General features: G+C 38.2%; 2 protein-coding genes across 12 annotated transcripts in view; one reads left to right on the top strand and one right to left on the bottom strand.

Annotated features, from left to right (window-relative positions):
- The window catches only part of UGP2 (UDP-glucose pyrophosphorylase 2), a 57241-nt gene extending 50112 nt beyond the window's left edge, over positions 1-7129 (top strand). For all 6 annotated transcript variants that reach the window (XM_086326357.1, XM_086326358.1, XM_086326356.1 and 3 more), the window contains exons 6-10: positions 130-427; positions 1535-1732; positions 2250-2492; positions 5476-5580; positions 6671-7129. In XM_086326357.1, coding sequence (XP_086182483.1) covers positions 130-427; positions 1535-1732; positions 2250-2492; positions 5476-5580; positions 6671-6778 — 952 coding nt within the window. In that variant the 3' untranslated portion in view covers positions 6779-7129. The remainder of the gene's footprint in view (positions 1-129; positions 428-1534; positions 1733-2249; positions 2493-5475; positions 5581-6670) is intronic.
- Positions 7130-7740: 611 nt separating this feature from the next.
- VPS54 (VPS54 subunit of GARP complex) overlaps positions 7741-18783 on the bottom strand; it is a 102643-nt gene continuing 91600 nt past the window's right edge. For all 6 annotated transcript variants that reach the window (XR_015136723.1, XR_015136724.1, XM_086326349.1 and 3 more), the window contains 3 exons: positions 17905-18012; positions 15787-15881; positions 7741-9132 (listed from right to left, as the gene is read on the bottom strand). Coding sequence is in view for 4 of the 6 variants with exons in the window: in XM_086326349.1 (XP_086182475.1) it covers positions 9027-9132; positions 15787-15881; positions 17905-18012 (309 nt within the window). In the remaining 2 variants the exon portion in view is untranslated. The remainder of the gene's footprint in view (positions 9133-15786; positions 15882-17904; positions 18013-18783) is intronic.

Here is an 18783-nt window from a genome sequence, read left to right as displayed (position 1 = left end):
TTGTGATTAAATTACTATGATGGATTGAAAAGGAGGGAAATTTTATTTAACTTTACATGCATTGTTTTACTCAAAGATCTGGAATACTCTACAGAGTTTATACTGAAAAAGAAATTTTGTTTTCTTAAGGTACCCAAGGATTAATAAAGAATCGTTACTGCCTGTAGCAAAGAATGTATCATACTCAGGGGAAAATACAGAAGCGTGGTATCCTCCGGGTCATGGAGATATTTATGCCAGTTTCTACAACTCTGGTTTGCTCGACACCTTTATAGGAGAAGGCAAAGAGTATATTTTTGTGTCCAACATAGATAATCTGGGTGCCACAGTGGATCTTTATATTCTTAATCATCTCATGAACCCACCCAATGGAAAACCTTGTGAATTTGTCATGGAAGTCACAAATAAAACCCGTGCGGATGTAAAGGTAAATACTGAGAGAAAGCAGTTTGGGGATTTACATCTTCACATTTCATAGTTGTAATTCTTTGTTGAAAAGTTTCTAAGCTTAGAAACTTGATAACATCACTGTAAGCTAGAGTGGGATAGTGTTCTAGAGTACCGTAAGTTCTATCTGATACAACAGTGTGTGATATACATCCAGATTTAATAGTAGTAAAATCACTTTTCTTTTTCAAACAATCTACATGGGCAATTTTAACTAAAAAACAATTCCACACATATTTATAGGATTATCTGAAACATATGTGCAAACACTGTGTTTGTTCCAACCATTAATATTCTTCTAGCTGGATGCTTAAGTGTTTTTAATTGTTCTTTTAATTAAAATTTACTTCTATTTCTACAGTATGTATTTCTCTCTGTGTATATTTTATCACTGTAATACTTTTGTTACAAACCAAAAAGAGCAGTTTTATACAAAGCAAAAGTTAGTTTTTTTCATTTTGCATGTTTAGTGATGATATTTGGCCTTGATCGAATAGTACACAAGGTTTTCCACTTAGCCTCAGGGAGTAAGAAAAGTGGGCAGTGTGTGATACCATGGCTGGTCCTTGGGCTGGGTTCTATTTCTCTTGCAAATGTCCCCCTCACACATGAGTGAACATTCCCCTTTTCCTGCACCTCACAGCCTCTAGGCTGAGGCCACTCTGAAGTCTCTTCTCTTCCACTTGTGCCTCTGTCTTGACTTTACTCCCCTTATCCCAGAGGTAGTCAGAGCTGGGTCTGAGGTGGCAGGATTGGTCATTTGGTGATGGGCGGTGGTTTGAGAATAAGAGGAATGTCTGTTTCTGGAGCAAATGTTTGGAAAGTGAGGAGAACGCTGAGGTACCCCCAGGACTTTTATTATGGACAAGAGGGAGTATAAGACAACTGACACCCTGAATTATTTTCTTTGGTTCTACTTTCATACACGTGTTACGTTGTATCCCAGATCGAATCACTGCCATTGCCTTTTGTTTCTGGGGGGTTTTGTCATCAGTGACTTTTCTGTATCATTCATAGACTGTAAACAGTGTGGCATGGTTATAATTGGGAGCAATGTGGAAGCACTCACTCTTCTCTGCCTCTCTAGGGTGGGACACTCACTCAGTATGAAGGCAAACTGAGACTGGTGGAAATTGCTCAAGTGCCAAAAGCGCATGTTGATGAGTTCAAATCTGTATCAAAATTCAAAATATTTAACACAAACAACCTATGGATCTCTCTTGCTGCAGTTAAAAGACTGCAGGAGCAGAATGCTATTGACATGGAAATCATTGTAAATCCAAAGGTAAGCCAAAGGGCCCCCTGGTTCCAGTCACAGCACACCACACACAGACTCACTGTCCACTGCCTCTGGCCCATCTAGTCCATGGGCCACTCCTTTTGGCCTAGTTAGTTTCTTCCGTTCCTGGCCCTCTCTTTCAGAGTCGACACCCATCCCTTAGTTTGCCAAGCAGTCCACGGTGTCCTTACTCAACCCTGAGCTGTGGTAGCGGCCAGAGCACTGGGCCCAAAGTAGAGGATCTGCCTCAGTCTTGATGCTCTGGTACTTAGAGGCCTCTTGGCCACAGGCATCTGCATGGGTTTTCTGAACCTTCAGCTCTTTATTGTAAAATGGAAATGTTACTGAACAAGAGAGTTATGATGCTGAAAAAGATCACATATGTATAAGCATCTATCAGTGCTTCAGAGAGATCCACTCTCAAAATTGGATCTTCAGTGGATCTCTGAAACCACTCCCCAAATAGCCCATATGGAACCAAGTTACTAAAACCTGTTTCTTTCTCCTGTTCCCTTTCTTACAGACTTTGGATGGAGGCCTGAATGTTATTCAGTTAGAAACTGCAGTAGGGGCTGCCATTAAAAGTTTTGAGAACTCTCTAGGTATTAATGTTCCTAGAAGCCGTTTTCTGCCTGTCAAAACCACATCAGATCTCTTGCTTGTGATGTCAAACCTCTACAGCCTTAATGCAGGATCTTTGACAATGAGTGAAAAGCGGGAATTTCCTACAGTGCCCTTGGTTAAATTAGGCAGTTCTTTCACAAAGGTATGTAATTATAAGTATGATATACATGTGAATTTGTATTTCTTAATGTGTAATTAGAAAGATAGGATACACACGTGAATTGGGAGTCTAATTACAGTCTTTGCTGCTAATCTATTATATTCCTCCAACTCTGATGTCTTTTAAAGAAAATCAACCATAGAAGATGAAGATGTAACTCACTTTTTAACTGCTTGCTATATAGAGCAGTAAAGAATGTTTCCATTTTAAGATATTAAATCTTATGTCTTGTCTAAGACCATTACTGCTTTCATCAGTGAGAGGATGTTAATTCTGGTTTAACAAAATTTATTGAGCCGCTGCCATGTGCAAGGCAGTGTTCTAGGTATTTAGCAGTAAATAAAACAGACTAAAATCTTAGCCTTCCTGGATATTCTAGTGGGGTAAGAAGCAAGTAAGTCAGAGGTATAATATTCCAAGAGGTGGTAAATGCTAAATAAAGGAGTAGGGAACGTGTGGGGGTGGTGGTGACGTTTTACACTCGGTGGCCTGAGAGGTTTATCTGCAGGTATCTGGGGCAAAAAGCATTCTAGGCAAGAGGAATAGCAAGTATAGCAAAACCTGACCCTGATGTGGTAAGTGGAATCCAAAAAAATCTAATCACATAAAATGCTATGAGGCTAATGAAGTGACAGGGTTAGACTTTGTGTAGCCTATGCCATCCAAGTCTATTCGAGTCCTGCTTGTGGCTTAGTGTCACCTGGTTCAGATATGTGCCCTGTGCTTACACATTCCTGGGCTGTGGTTCTGGGTCCTGTGGCCGGGTTGGAATTTCCAGGACAGCATCATGCATTTTAGAAGTGTCCCTGTCTTTGGTGCCTCCCTCATCTGCCTGCTCGGGCTGGGAAAATCATGGTGCTACATGGACCTGCCGTCTTCCCAGATCCTGAGATGGAATTACTAACCATTTTCCACCTAACCTCATCTTCCCTTCCTTCCCTCCTACTCTTTCTAGCCTCTTCCATACCCTGCAAGAGATAAGAACTTTAGGCTGTCTCAGTTTGAGAACAGGAGTTGAGAGGGCAATGGCTAGTTGCTCTGAGGAAGAACATGTTTTCGAGTTCCTAGAGCACAGTGAGCAAGTGAGCAACGGGGGTGCTCACTTGGGTCACCAAGTGTAAGACTAACAGGCCAAATTGTGTAGAACCTTGTAATTGAGTATTGGGAGTGTGGCTTTTTTCTTCTCGGGGGTGAGAAGCCATTGGAGAATGCAACAGAGCAGTGAAGTGACCAATCTGGTGAGCAGGGGTAGAATCAGGGAGACCAGGGAATAGGCTGTCGCTGGAATTCTGGCTTGGAGCAGGGTGGCTGCAGGGGAAATAGTGAAAAACGTTAACATTATGAAATATTTTGTAAGTTGTACCTACAGGATTTACTAGGTAGGAGAGTGAAAGAGAAGAGTACGGATGGCTCTAAGGTTTTTGGCCTGTGTGACTGGAAACGTGGAGTTGTCTTTTACTGAGGGTGTGGAAGGCTTGGATAGAGCAGGTTTAGGGGGAGCATAATGGACAGTTAAATTTTAGAGATAGTGTACTTGGACCTTCAAATGGAGAAACTGAATATATGAGTCTGGAGGTCAGAAGAAAAATCTAGAAACAAGGTAAATTTGAGAGTTGTCAGTTTATAACTGGGTATTTAAAACCATAAGGATCACTGAGGCAGTTAATGGCAGGGTAGGGAGTCAAGAACTGAGCCCTGAGGAATGCCAAGGCTAGAAGATGTGGATATGGTGGAGGAAGCAGTAAAGGTGACTGCAGAGATACAGATGAAGAACTGGGTAGAAAACCATGACTGTGTGTGGCCTGAAAGCCAAATGAAGAAAATGTTTCACGAGAGAGGAACGGATCATTTGTAGTCAAGTGCTCTGGCCAACTCAAGCAAGATGAGTGAGAACTCACAATTTGCTGTAACAGTATAGAGGTTCTGGAGCCTGACTGGCATGGATTTAAGAGAGAATAGAAGAGAAATTGAAGATACTGAATGAGAAAATTTATTCAAGAGTTTTGCCTTAAAGAAAAACGTAAAAATGAATCTATAGGTAGAAAGGGATATAAGGTTTTAGTTCTGTTTTTAAGTTGGGAGAATTTATAGCATGTTCTATAATGGCAGCCCACTCTAGTACTCTTGCCTGGAAAATCCCATGGATGGAGAAGCCTGTAGGCTACAGCCCGTGGGGTTGCAAAGAGTCGGACACGGCTGAACGACTTCATTTTCACACATTGACGGGAATTGATAGAATCAAGAGGGAAGGAACACTGAAGAGGGAGAAAGGAGCATTGCTTCACAGTATCTTTGGGCAGTAACCATAAGAAGGGTTAGTCTTAAGTTGGAATAGAAATAGTCTGACCCCAGAACTAGAAGAGACAGGTAACTCCAGAGCAAATGGGTGGTAGTGGTAAAGGCCAGTGTAAATTTTCCTGTTGCTTCTGTTTCTCAGCAAAATAGGAAACAAGGCCATACAGGACAATTTCTAGTGCCAGTAAATCTAAGGAAGTAAGAGGCAAAGATATTGATCTTGATACTTTGTGTTGTTGTTCTTCCAGAACTGTATTCCATTTCTTCTTAATCTTACCCATGTCATAAAGCCCAGCTCCAGTCTAGCTTGCTTCAAACCATGATGATCTCTTTTCCAACTAACTCCAGGTTATGTGAACCACTTACCTGGCTCTTAGCATGGTGGTTATTTTTTACTTACTACTATTTTAATGTCTCATCTACTCAGCTGTAGTGTAAACACTTGATTGTGGGGACAAAGTTTACCTCCTGGTCTCTCCTACACAGGATATATAAACTCTCACTCCTCACATGGTGAGTCCTTAATAAACAGGGTTCTTCCCATAAAAGGCCTGAGCTTGGCCGTAAACAGAATGTTTTACAGTTCAAGTAAACTACCTTGTTACTTTAATCCCTGTTTTTCTGTTAACCCATTTTTGAAACAATTTTTATGTTTCCATTTTTCTTTCAGGTTCAGGATTATCTAAGAAGATTTGAAAGTATACCAGATATGCTTGAACTGGATCACCTCACAGTTTCAGGAGATGTGACATTTGGCAAGAATGTTTCATTAAAGGTGTGTTATGATGAAAATTATAGTTCTTATAGTTTTATAAGACAGGTTTCATCCTCTTGTCCTAAATTTACCTTTATTTTAAGGAATACTTCTTACTCTGTACCAGATTGCTTATAAGATATGCATTTTCAAAATGAAATAGCTTACTACAATATTTAGTATTAATACTGTCATCCATAGACATACAACACAGTTAAAATATAATCATAATTGTTATGTATAGGAATTTTGTGGAACATAGCATTCAGATGGAAAGCAAACACTATTAAATAATTGAATTGGTACTATTTTATTGAAATATGACAGTCTTTAAAATCGAATCACTGATAAATTAGCATTCACTAAAGATGACTATTTGAAAGTAGAAAAAATAACAACTCCATTTATACTGATTATAATCTATTCCTGTTAAAGTAAAATGTCATCAGTATGAAGATGTTCGTTCACATAACTACAGTGCTTGGGTACTTTGAGTATCATTCCAGCCTAGAATAAGAAATAGGAAGGACTATGGGTATGAATATTCAAGTTCAGAACCAAAGATACAACAGTTTTTTCCTAATCAAGTATTCTTTTAAAATTCCATACCTAGATTTCATGTGTTCTTATTAAAGTGACTTAAAGATCTTGAAAAAACAAAAAGATATATATATTTATATATAATTATTGCTGATACTGCCTTATCTAAACAGTTTTACTTAAGAAATGAAATATGAATTATTAAACTGTTCTTTAAAAAAAAACAAACCTGTATGTGGTAAAAACCAAGCACCGTGTAGTTTCTGAAGGTAGTAATGCTGGTGGCCTTGCAAGTAGTTCTTTGAAAGGGCCAGTCATGCTGTGGCACTGGTCCACTTCCCACTCCTAGATTCCTTGCCTCCTTATCAGAGATGGTACCAGAACTACTGCCAGGGTTGTGACAGGACACATTACAGTTTTCCTTAACAGGTCATTTGTTTTTCGTATTTCATACCGTTTATAAATACGCTTACTCCATTGTAAGTGAAGTTCTACATAAACTTGATAACTGTATGAAAATCAACTGCATTTCAGCTTGCCGTTCCAATTACTCGTTTTTTCTGTCACTTAGGGAACGGTTATCATCATCGCAAATCACGGTGACCGAATTGACATCCCACCTGGAGCAGTATTAGAGAACAAGATTGTATCTGGGAACCTGCGTATCTTGGACCACTGAAATGAAAAATACTGTACACACTTTATACTCATTATGGGCTAAACAGTTTCTTACAATGAAAAGTTCCTCTAAGATTATAAAATAGGCAGGTACTGTTCTCTGTTACTGTACCCGGCAGTGTTAATTTTTAAAGTAGAGTTTTCTGCAGTATGCTTTTAGTCTTAAGAAAAGCACAGATGGAAGCAATACTTTTCTTTTTGGAAGAAGATCCTGAAAGTTAATTCATCTGAAAGTGCAATATTGTTTAATCTTAAAACTGGGGCAGCTCTGCTGGAAAATCTTTTAACAGAGGCCTCAGTGATGGTCATTTTGAACTGCTTGTGATTTCAAAAATAAAGCTGTGAAGCAATACATGTGTACACTCATACTTTTCAATGCTAACTTTATGAAATGCTGAAGAAAAATTTTGGTTTACTCTTTTCGAACAGTTGAAAGATTTACTCTATCAATTGCAAGATTTGCTCCTGGAATATTTAAGTACTCAATGGCCTAACAAATCCAGTTTTTACATTTCTGAGAATTAACCACATCATTATTTCCATAGGAATTAAACTTGAAGGTATATCTTTCATCTAGTTCTGAAACTGGGATGCCTGCCATGCTTTCCACAGACTCTCCATTTACTGAAACAAAGTGGTATTTCTTTCCCAGCTGAAGGGGGTGGGGTGGGCAGAGGTAGTACATTTCTTTCACATCCTTGTTCTCTAGTATAGCAGGGTGAGGGTATAACTTTATAAAAAGTTCCCTTTCCTTGAAGCTTCATTTCTTGAAGCTGCTTTGTTGTCACTGAAAATGTTCTTGAATAACCTTCCAAATCCAGCTCTGCTGGTAGTTTGAATTTTAGCTTTTCTCTAAGAATCAATTACATTTTTCAGTTCTTCCATGCTTGTTTTTGAGTAAGCTGCTTATTTTCTTTAAAATTTACTGTATACTATTAAAAAAAGTTGTCTTTTAAAGTCTGATAATTTTTTACAGCTTTATTTTAGACAGACAGTTTAAGAACCAATGACATACCTCTGTAATAAGGATAAAGGAAAGAAAACAGGCTTTCCTTTTAGGAAACCAAAGAGCACAAAGTAAGACTATTTCATTGTACATAATCACCACAAGGTTAGGCACTCTGACAGGGTTAGGCAAGATTCCTGGTGTGAAGTGAGCACAGGCACTTTCATTTAATTCTAATTTTGAAGGTAGGTATTATAAAAGTCTTTAATTTAAATAATTTACTCATCACCTTATATTTCTGGCCCCAACACAGCAGCCTATATTTTAAAAGTTCTATCTATCCCTGGTCTTTGTTCATATACACACGGAAAGTAACTTACAAACAAGAACCCAAGGCAGGGGGCATACTTCAACGTTATCTAAATGTTAAAACGAGAACTCAAAATTAGGCAGAATAGATGAAAATGTATTCTTGCCCCTAAAAATAAAAAGGAAATAAACACCCCAACCCTTCATAGATACTTTTATAAAAATACAGCTGTTAAACTGCAGGCTTTCATATACCACCTCTGATAAGTATTTAAATTAATAGTTGCATAAATAAACACCAAAATCTTACTCTTTAATTATTACTTGTGATCAGCCTTTCAAGTATTTAGACTATTCTGGAAGGCTTTATGCAGTTGACATACAGCGGTGATAAAAAGATTAAATTTGCAACACACAAAGCCTGAAACATTGGTCACTAAAACAAAAACTGAATTCCTAAATCCAAGCAATCAAAAGATGTTTATTTTTTATAGAAAGATCTGTAAAAAAATAATTTTTCAAACAGCTTTACTTTCATAGAGAAAACTTTCTACAGAGGTTGAGTAAGATTTTAATATTTTAAATTGTACCATCATTAAATAAAGTGGGACACCATATGAATTTCATTGCACTGGAAGAAATGCAAAGCATCTTTTAATATAAAGTATACAGAGCATTCTAGTCAACTACAGCTGTGTTACAGCTATGTGTTCTTTTGGATTTGGTCCAAAGAAACCTGAGTCTGTTTCCAGAGAGAATGAAAAATGTTATAGACACCTGATCAGTTACTCCTCACTGAAGGAAGCACACAAATGGCATTCCTTGTAGATCCCATTGAATCCCAGTTTCCCAACACTGACACACTCCTTTTCCCCTTCCCCAATCCCGGTTCACTGTGGGCTCCAGATTCAGTTCTTGAGTCACAGGCGTCCATATTTCCATCATAAACACACATCCCCTGGTCAGATGAACTACCCAGTTTTCCAGTATGTCATCACCTTTTCTGTTCCCAGATCTCGGCCATATTTAGGTCCAAATCTTGAAGGCCTTTTAAGGCTTGAAGATTTCCAGTGTAAAAAGCTACATCTGCTGTGACCAACCTAAACATTGGAGAGAAAATTATTTTTAATCTCATGCTTTCATTTCAAATAAAGTAGCTGTGCTCAGAAAGTAAAAGACCTATCCTAGCTTCTAGACTGACTGTGATTTAAAATTTGGATGCCCTAGGGACCAAATGTCAGTATATTTCTCTTAGCAGGATTCCTACTATCATACAGTTAGATCATTTAATGCTGTCTCTCTCAACAGTTTTGTTGAAACAGCTCTGTCTCTCCAAAAGATTGGAGTCAGTTTCACAAATAAATTTATCTTAAAACAGTATGAAACAGAAAAATAATGGTGTAAACTGTTTTTTTGGATCAGTTGTCACTAGAGTATACGTGTATGTCACTAGTGAACTCAAGAAAAAGACAAGGTTTCCTGAGTGCCATCTTAAAAAGTTAAATGAAGGCTGGTACTCACATGTAAGTACTACTGGATACAAAACTTGATACTGACAATATAACAACACTTGACAAAAAGCCAAGAATTACACTTTTGAGTATTTAGCTGTCACATTAATGCTTATCCTTGAAAAAACACTCCTGGAAAGAAGGCTCAGATACATATAGCTCCACATACAAGAAATAGGGACCAGTCTGATGAGACGTGTATGTTGACAGATGTGGCCCACAAAGAAAACAGATCTTGATTTAGTATTTTATAAAGAAAGGAAATACAGCTTTGATATTTTAAAGAGCGTGTAAGGTCTGGATTGCTGGACTACAAGGGGGCAAGGATACTTTTATGTACTAGAATCTATAGATACCTTTGTACTTATGTACTTAATGTTTCAGCTTTTGTCACATGGCAGAATTTAGTTACAACCATATTTTTATTTGAAACTTCTGGTTCAGAGTGCTTTAAAATTCATAAAAAGAGTAAATTATGTTTTCTGTGATAATAGGATCAGTAAATACACTGAAAGTAACAGCAGAGGCTCAGAAAAGAACAAAGTCTTTTTAAGGCAAGTTTCCCACATTAAAAATTAAACAAAATTAACATAAATCTCCATTTAAAAAGATCAAGTTATGTTTAACAAACACAACTATTTATAGTGTATAGAAGAAAATACACAGAAAGTACATGCTGTACATCAAAGTTGAGAATTTTTGTTTGCTAAAAGGACCAAAAAGAAAAGCAAATATGTGCAATATATGTAACCAATGAAGGATTAATTTGAAGGCATATGCAAAAATCTAAAATCAGCAAGAAAAAAATAATACCCAGATAAAAAATGGGCAAAGTATGAAAAGTCACAGATTAAAACACCTGAATGACAAATATGTGAAGACAAACATTAGGAAATGCAAATCAAAACAATACCATTGTATCCATTAGACTGCCGCTGCTAAGCTCCTAAGTCGCTTCAGTCGTGTCTGACCCTGTGTGACCCCATAGACGGCAGCCCGCCAGGCTCCCCTGTCCCTAGGATTCTCCAGGAAAGAACACTGGAGTGGGTTGCCATTTCCTTCTCCAATGCATGAAAGTGAAAACTGAAAGTGAAGTCACTCAGTCGTGTCGGACTCCATGGACTGCAGCCCACCCACCAGGCTCCTCCATCCATGGGATTTTCCAGGCAAGAGTACTGGAGTGGGGTGCCACTGCCTTCTCCATCCATAAGACTGGCAACAATTAAAAAATGTAACAGCAAATGCTGGCAAGATATGGAATACAAGGGAATGTAAACTTGGTACAGCCACTTCAGAGAGCATTCTGGCAAATCCTAGTGGAGTGAAAATACACATCTGATTCACTTCTAGATATGAACCCTAAAGAAAAGATCACATCATTAGACATGTATAAAGGAAGATCTTCACTGTAGCATGATTGTAATGGAAAAAAATAATACCCTAAAATCAATCACTAGGTGAAATGGATACATTAATATGGTTGATTCATGTGGAAGAATACAATAAAGCAATAAAAAATGGATGATTTTTATATATCAGCATAAATAAATAATAGAAAAAGCAAGCAGCATATGTACAAAATATCATGCAAATAAAATTAATAAAGCAGCTCCACATTTTTTCTGAGATAAAGAGGTAAATGAGAAGAACTTAAAGGATATAGACCAGATTTACTAGAAACACTGCCGAAGGGCTGGGAAAAAGAGAAAAGGACTGGAGATAGGGGTCAAGGGGTACTCAAGCCTTGTTTGGAATGCCAGTTTTTAAAAAATGCTGAACTTTGTTTTCAAGTGAAAATTAAAAATGTTAATACTGATCAATTCTAAATAACAGAAGTATAAATATTCTCCATATGTCTCTGTATTTTAAAAATGTCTTAAAATAGAGAAAAAGAAAATCACATTAAAAAGAAAATTTGCAGGGAAGGGGAGAAGGAAGGGAACATTGCTTAATGGGGCTTCCGAGGTGGTGCTATTGGTAAAAAACCCACCTACCAATGCAGGTGACATAAAAGATGCAGGTTCGCTCTCTGGGTAGGAAAGATCCCCTGGAGGAGGGCACCAGGCTCCAGTCCATAAGATCGCAGAGTCGGACACAAGCATGCACACTTATAACGGGCCTGGATTTCCTCTTCGGGTAGTAAAAAGTTTCAGTTCAGTTCAGTTGCTCAGTCGTGTCCGACTCTTTTCGACCCCATGGAGTGCAGCACGCCAGGCCTCCCTGTCCATCACCAACTCCAGAGATAACTCAAACTCATGTCCACTGAGTCAGTGATGCCATCCAACCATCTCATCCTCTCTTGTCCCCTTCTTCTCTCAACTTCAATCTTTCCCAGCACCAGGGTTTTTTCAAGTAAGTCAGCTCTTCACATCAGATGGCCAAAGTATTGGAGTTTCAGCTTCAGCATCAGTCCTTCCAATGAACACCCAGGACTGATCTCCTTTAGGATGGACTGGTTGGATCTCCTTGCAGTCCAAGGGATTCTCAAGAGTCTTCTCCAACACCACAGTTCAAAAGCATCAATTCTTTGGCACTCAGCTTTCTTCACAGTCCAACTCTCACATCCATACATGACTACTGGAAAAACCATAGCCTTGACTAGACGGACCTTTGTTGGCAAAGTAATGTCTCTGCTTTTGAATATGCTATCTAGGTTGGTCATAACTTTTCTTCCAAGGAGTATGCATCTTTTTATTTTATGGCTGCAGTCACCATCTGCAGTGATTTTGGAGCCTAAGAAAATAAGGTCTGCCACTGTTTCCACTGTTTCTGCATCTACTTGCCATGAAGTAATGGGACCGGATGCAATGATTTTTGTTTCCTGAATGTTGAGCTTTAAGCCAACTTTTTCACTCTCCCCTTTCACTTTCATCAAGAGGCTCCTCAGTTCTTCACTTTCTGCCATAAGGGTGGTGTCATCTGCATATCTGAGGTTACTGGTATTTCTCCCGGCAATCTAGATTTCAGCTTGTGCTTCAACCAGCCCAGAGTTTCTCATGATGTACTCTGCATAGAAGTTAATAAGCAGGATGACAATATACTGCCTTGACGTACTCCTTTTCCTCTTTGGAACCAGTCTGTTGTTCTATGTCCAGTTCTAACTGTTGTTTCCTGACCTGCATACAGATATCTCAAGAGGCAAGTCAGGTGGTCTGGTAGTCCCATTTCTTTCAGAATTTTCCACAGTTTGTTGTGATCCACACAGGCAAAGGCTTTGGCATAGTCAATAAAGCAGAAATAGATGTTACCTGGAACTCTTGCTTTTTCAATAATCCAGCAGATGTTGGCAATTTGATCTCTGGTTCCTTTGCCTTTTCTAAAACCACCTTGAACATCTGGAAGTTCACGGTTCACATATTGTTGAAGCCTGGCCTGGAGAATTTTTAGCATTACTTTGCTAGTCTGTGAGATGAGTACAATTGTGTGGTATTTTGAGCATTCTTTGATATTGCCTTTCTTAGGGACTGGAATGAAAATGGATCTTTTCCAGTCCTGTGGCCACTGCTGAGTTTTCCAAATGTTCTGACATATTGAGTGCAGCACTTTCACAGCATCATCTTTCAGGATTTGAAATAGCTCCACTGGAATTCCATCACCTCCACCAGCTTTGTTCGTAGTGATGCTTCCTAAGGCCCACTTGACTTCACATTTGAAGATGTCTGGTTCTAGGTGAGTGATCACATCATCGTGATTATCTGGGTCATGAAGATCTTTTTTGTACAGTTCTTCTGTGTATTCTTGCCACCTCTTAAAATCTTCTGCTTCTGTTAGGTCCATACAATTTCTGTCCTTTATTGAGCCCATCTTTGCATGAAATGTTACCTTGCTATCTCTAATGTTCTTGAAGAGATCCCTAGTATTTCCCATTCTATTCTTTTCCTCTATTTCTTTGCACTGACAAGGCTTTCTTATCTCTCCTTGCTATTCTCTGCATTCAAATGTGTATATATTTCCTTTTCTCCTTTGCTTTTCACTTCTCTTCTTTTCACAGCTATTTGTAAGGCCTCCTCAGATAGCCATTTTGCTTTTTTGCATTTCTTTTCCATGGGGATGGTCTTGATCCCTGTCTCCTGTACAATGTCACGAACCTCCGTCCATAGTTCATCAGGCACTCTGTCTATCAGATCTAGTCCCTTAAATCTATTTCTCACTTCCACTGTATAATCATAAGGGATTTGATTTAGGTCATACCTGAATGGTCTAGTGGTTTTCCCTACTTTCTTCAATTTAAGTCTGAATTTGGCAATAAGGAGTTCATGATCTGAGCCACAGTCAGCTCCTGGTCTTATTTTTGCTGACTGTATAGAGCTTCTCCATCTTTGGCTGCAAAGAATATAATCAATCTGATTTCGGTGTTGACTGTCTGGTGACGTCCATGTGTAGAGTCTTCTCTTGTGTTGTTGAAAGAGGGTCTTTGCTATGACTAGTGCATTCTCTTGGCAGAACTCTATTAGCCTTTGCCCTGCTTCATTCTGTAAAATGTTTGGAACTAAACAAAGCTGGTGGTTGCACAGAGGTGGTGGTTGTGAAGGCACTAAGGGCCACTGAATTGTTAACTGTGCAATGTTTAATTTTATGTTATGTCCCAATTTCAGCTTGAAAAAAGTAAAATTTTAGAGCCATTTCAGAAAAAAAAATTCCTGTCTTTGGCTACAGTCTAGAGGTAAGTCTTCAGGAAATTCTATCCTTCAAGGGATCAAAGACATATTTGACTTACTAAGTATTACTGTCTTTAAAAGTATGAGACAATGAAGATCTTGAAGGTGCCAATCCCCAAATAGTTATGTTAACAAAGAAAATAACAGGTGATGAATTAATTTGGATGCTTCAGATCTACTGGTCTGAAAACAACCAACTAGCAAGATTCAGTTATGGGAATAAAAGTAGGAATGTATGAGAGGAATGGGACTTTAAAATAGTATTAGGTTTCTTCAAATAGTGTCTGAGAGATATTTGGTATTCATTATACTGTCATTAAACTTTTCTGTGGCTTTGAAATTTTTGAAAAAAAAAATTATTTAAAAAAAGAAGAACCAGGTAATAATCAAAAGAAAATCAGATTTTTGCATAAAACTCTTAAATTCAGCCTGGCGGACAAATTCAGCAGTTTGAAGCTTACAAATAGTTTTCTGCAAAATCAATTTACTGTATTCTCCAACATCACAGGTTTTAACTGCGTGGGTTCATTTTTCAAAAATAGTAAATATTAGAGCATTATATGATCTGCAGTTGGTTGAATCTGTGAATGTGGAATTGTGGATACAGAGAAACCCTGTATATCGAGGGCCAAGTCCTTAAGTTATTCTCGAATTTTTCAACTGCTAGAGGGCAGCACAGCTAATGCCCTTCCCTACCTTGTTCAAGGTCAAACATACTTTTTTTTTTTAAAGGGCAAAGCCAACTTCTGATTCCAAAATATGGTTTTTACATTTGTCCCTGTAAGTTTGAAATTTAAGCCTGAAATGTCTTTAATGGGGAAAAAAAATATTCCATTCCTAAAAATCCATGAACAGGTAACAGAGTACAGAAATCATACTAAGGTGTAACTTATATGATCAGTGTCTTGCATTTTATATAATCTTTAAATTCATATCCTAACCTACATTGCTCTTAACAAAAATTCTGTTACAGAACTTTTTATCATTCCCAATATAAGAAATATTAAGGCTCAGCAAGATTAAGTGACTTGCTCAGTAATAGAGCTAGTAAGTGGCCAAACTTAACCCAAGTTTTCTGATTCTAAATCTTATGTTTTATATGTCATATTATTTCACCAATAATACATAAAATTTGTTCAATGGCTTACAAGAAAATATATGCACATTATTTTTTGTAACTCTGTGGAGGAATTAGAGATTTTATCACTCTCATTTTATATATAAGGCAGAGTTTAAGTGACTTTCTCATGGTCATACAGGTACAAAGTAGGACTCTGAGTCCTGTCTGGACAGCTGAAGACTACGGGTGACCGACCTAAGGAGGTACTACTAACGCACACTGCCTCAAAGGAGACATGTAAGGTCAGTTAACTAACTGAGCATTTATAAAACACTTTAACATAAACAGACAGATAGATATAGAGATACAGCACCCCCACAGAGGGAAAAAAAAAGGCAAAAGATTGCTGATTTTACAACTGTGGGGCCCTGGCAAGATTACAGTGGTAAAGGACAGCGTAATGAATAAAAACTAATCCAACAACTCTATATGGTAGTATGTGGTAAAAATATGTTGAAAACATACCCATTTTGAGGTCCTCCATCATTTATCACATTTAAGTGAGATAACTGCTTTTTCAAGTGGAGTTTGTAACTTGCATTAATTCTTAAAAATAACATCTGGAAAAGAAACAAATCTAAGTTTCTTAAAGCTCTACTGCCACAGAAGACATAAGTAATTAATATTATTTGGAGAAAATTTTTTTGCTTTGGCATATACTTTTAAAATGCTCCTCTGAAAGTATGGAATTGCTATTTCAGTACAGTTTTTCTCCTTAGTTGGGTAAAAGCTCTTTTTGCCCTTCACAGCAGTACTCCTTTTAGTGATATGATTTACTACTGCCTTTCTGCCCCTTAAAAGTCTTCTGGAATATGTAAATGGGATGAACCATACAGGTAAAAAGAATAGAGAAAAGATGGAGAATTCTGCATTAACTAGGAACCTGATAGAGAAAAAAGTCACAATGGTAAAAGGAAGGCTATTGTTACCCTTCTAAATTACTTGGAAGTATTTTATCGCTCCATATGCAGATTTTTAATGCAATGGCCCAGTACTTCTTTGGGAAATGCCTGACCTGAAATTACATAAAATTAATCTATGGAAACAATTTTGTGAAATACATTTTCCATGACAAAAATATATAAAGTCATCTATGGAAAAGTTTTATGGAATCACTGGTACTCAAATGACAATAATGACATAAAACCTATACTTTGTGCCCAGGTTTGAAAAGAGTTCACTTTAAATGAAGATGCAGATAAAAATACATGAAATACCTGTGTATTCACCTCACTGACCTGGCTAAGTCTTGCTCCAGAATTAGAACTCAGAGGGAAAATTCAGAAGGTCAGAATGTCAGAGGTGGGGGATCTTGCATGTGGAATGAAAATGATGGTTTGGCTAGGAAGACTGAGAAAGGAAAAAAGACCCTAGTGGGTGCTCTGTATCTCAAAGCTCCTCCTAAGTCCTCAGTGAGCCCCAAAGATGGTGGATGATATTTATTCATAAAGTTAGTATGATTAATAAAAACATAGGAAAACATGAGAAGATGGTAATAGCTAGTATAAGATGGAAGTTCAAGGTGGTGTGGAAAGGAGACCAGCAGAAGCAAAAGCAGGGAAGAGACACTACAAAACCTACACTTTGCTCCCAAATACCAATGCCATGCACTCAACCAATTAGAGACAAACTGAAATAAGAAATTTGTCTGAAGAGCAAAAATTTCAGTGAAAGCTAAGATCATTAGTCATATAACAACTAGGCTTGTACTAATTATAACACTGTGTTTGTTAAGTCGCTTCAGTCGTGTCCGACTCTTTGCAAGCCTATGAACTGTAGCCCGCCAGGCTCCTCTGTCCATGGGACTCTCCAGGCAAGAACACTGTTGCCATGCCCTCCTCCAGGGGATCTTCCCGACCCTAAATACAACTAAGCTTGATTGATCACCTGGTATAAAGGGAACAAACTAAGGTGGATAAAGAAGACTGAAAAAAAGAAGTACTGGAACCTTTAAAGTACTCCTAGGAAATGAAATTGAGGGAAGTCAGGGGTAGGAATGTAGTGGAAAAGTGAAGAGAATACGGATGATAGTGTAGGGAAAACAGAGGCAGAGGGTGGATACTTCATAGGCAAGAGATGCTAAAGTCTACCCATTTTGCTATTTTTCCTTATTTGTGCCTACTACACATCATTTATGCTGACCTAACAAACATTAAGGTATACTGATTTGAATTATTAAGTCAAACAGTAATTTCTTCCCTATCCAATTTGGATTATAATCAATGTGTAACTTATTCTACTATTCACTGATTAAATGCTAGCCCTGATTTTCAAACTAATAATGTAATAAATAATGTTGGTAGAATCTGGGACTTCTGATGACCCAATGGACAAATAAAAATGTGCTTTTTAGAATGGCTGAGCACAGAGCAAAGCTACCACTGCACTAGCCTGTCAGGGCAAGGACGGCTTTGAAATCAGAATTTCTATCCATGTTCCACAAGTCAATATAACAACTGGAAAAAAATAATAATGATCATATTGGAACATGAACTAGCTTACATATGTCAACAGTACATAAAAACACTTCAATTCTGCATGCATATTATGATATATATAATAGTTTTAGGAATTACTACTCACTTGCGTTTGTTCTTCAGGAAGGAGATCAAATATAGCTTCATGCATTTTTGCCATTTGCTTACAAATATTCCTGAAACAGGCAGAAGGAACGGGAGCTTTCACTTCATACTGGCAGGGAAAAATAATGAGAATTATATTCATGTCCTCTGTAATGTGTACTATCCCCACTGTTCACTAAAACATATTATTTTCTGCCCTTACACATCTAACTCTGATATAGTTGAAGCTTACACTTCAACTATATTCTGTGCTACTCATGCAAATCTCAAAAATTTTTCATCAAAAATTCTAATCTACTTTGAGACAGCCAGCATAATTTAGTGGCTAAGAACACAGATCTTATGCTTCCCTTCATAAGAGGGGCGTGTGATGTGTTGCTCAGTCACGGTCTGACTCTTTGTGACCCCATGGACTGTAGCCCACCAGGCTCCTTTGTCCATGGAATATTCCAGGCCAGAATACTGGAGTGGGTTACCATTCTTTACTCCAGAGGATCTTGACTCAGAGATGGAACTGCATCTCTTGTGTCTCCTGCACTGGTAGGCAGATTCTTTACCATGGTGCAACCTGGGAAGCCCTAGATGGACTGCTGCTGCTGCTAAGTAGCTTCAGTCGTGTCCGACTCCGTGCGACTCCATAGACGGCAGCTCATCAGGCTCCACCGTCCCTGGGATTCTCCAGGCAAGAACACTGGAGTGGGTTGCCATTTCCTTCTCCAAAGCATGAAAGTGAAAAGTGAAAGTGAAGTCGCTCAGTCGTGTCTGACTCTTTGCGACCCCATGGACTGCAGCCTACCAGGCTCCTCCGTTCATGGGGTTTTCCAGGCAAGAGTACTGGAGTGGGGTGCCATTGCCTTCTCCAAAAGACGGACTGCTTGGG

The sequence above is a fragment of the Bos grunniens genome, chromosome 11 (assembly GCF_055505025.1).
Source record: "Bos grunniens cultivar Pamir isolate PY7600 chromosome 11, Bosgru_T2T1.0, whole genome shotgun sequence".
In the NCBI taxonomy this organism is placed as follows: Eukaryota; Metazoa; Chordata; class Mammalia; order Artiodactyla; family Bovidae; genus Bos; species Bos grunniens.
The sequence above is the reverse complement of the archived record's forward strand: the minus strand, read 5'-3'. Positions and strand labels throughout refer to the sequence as shown.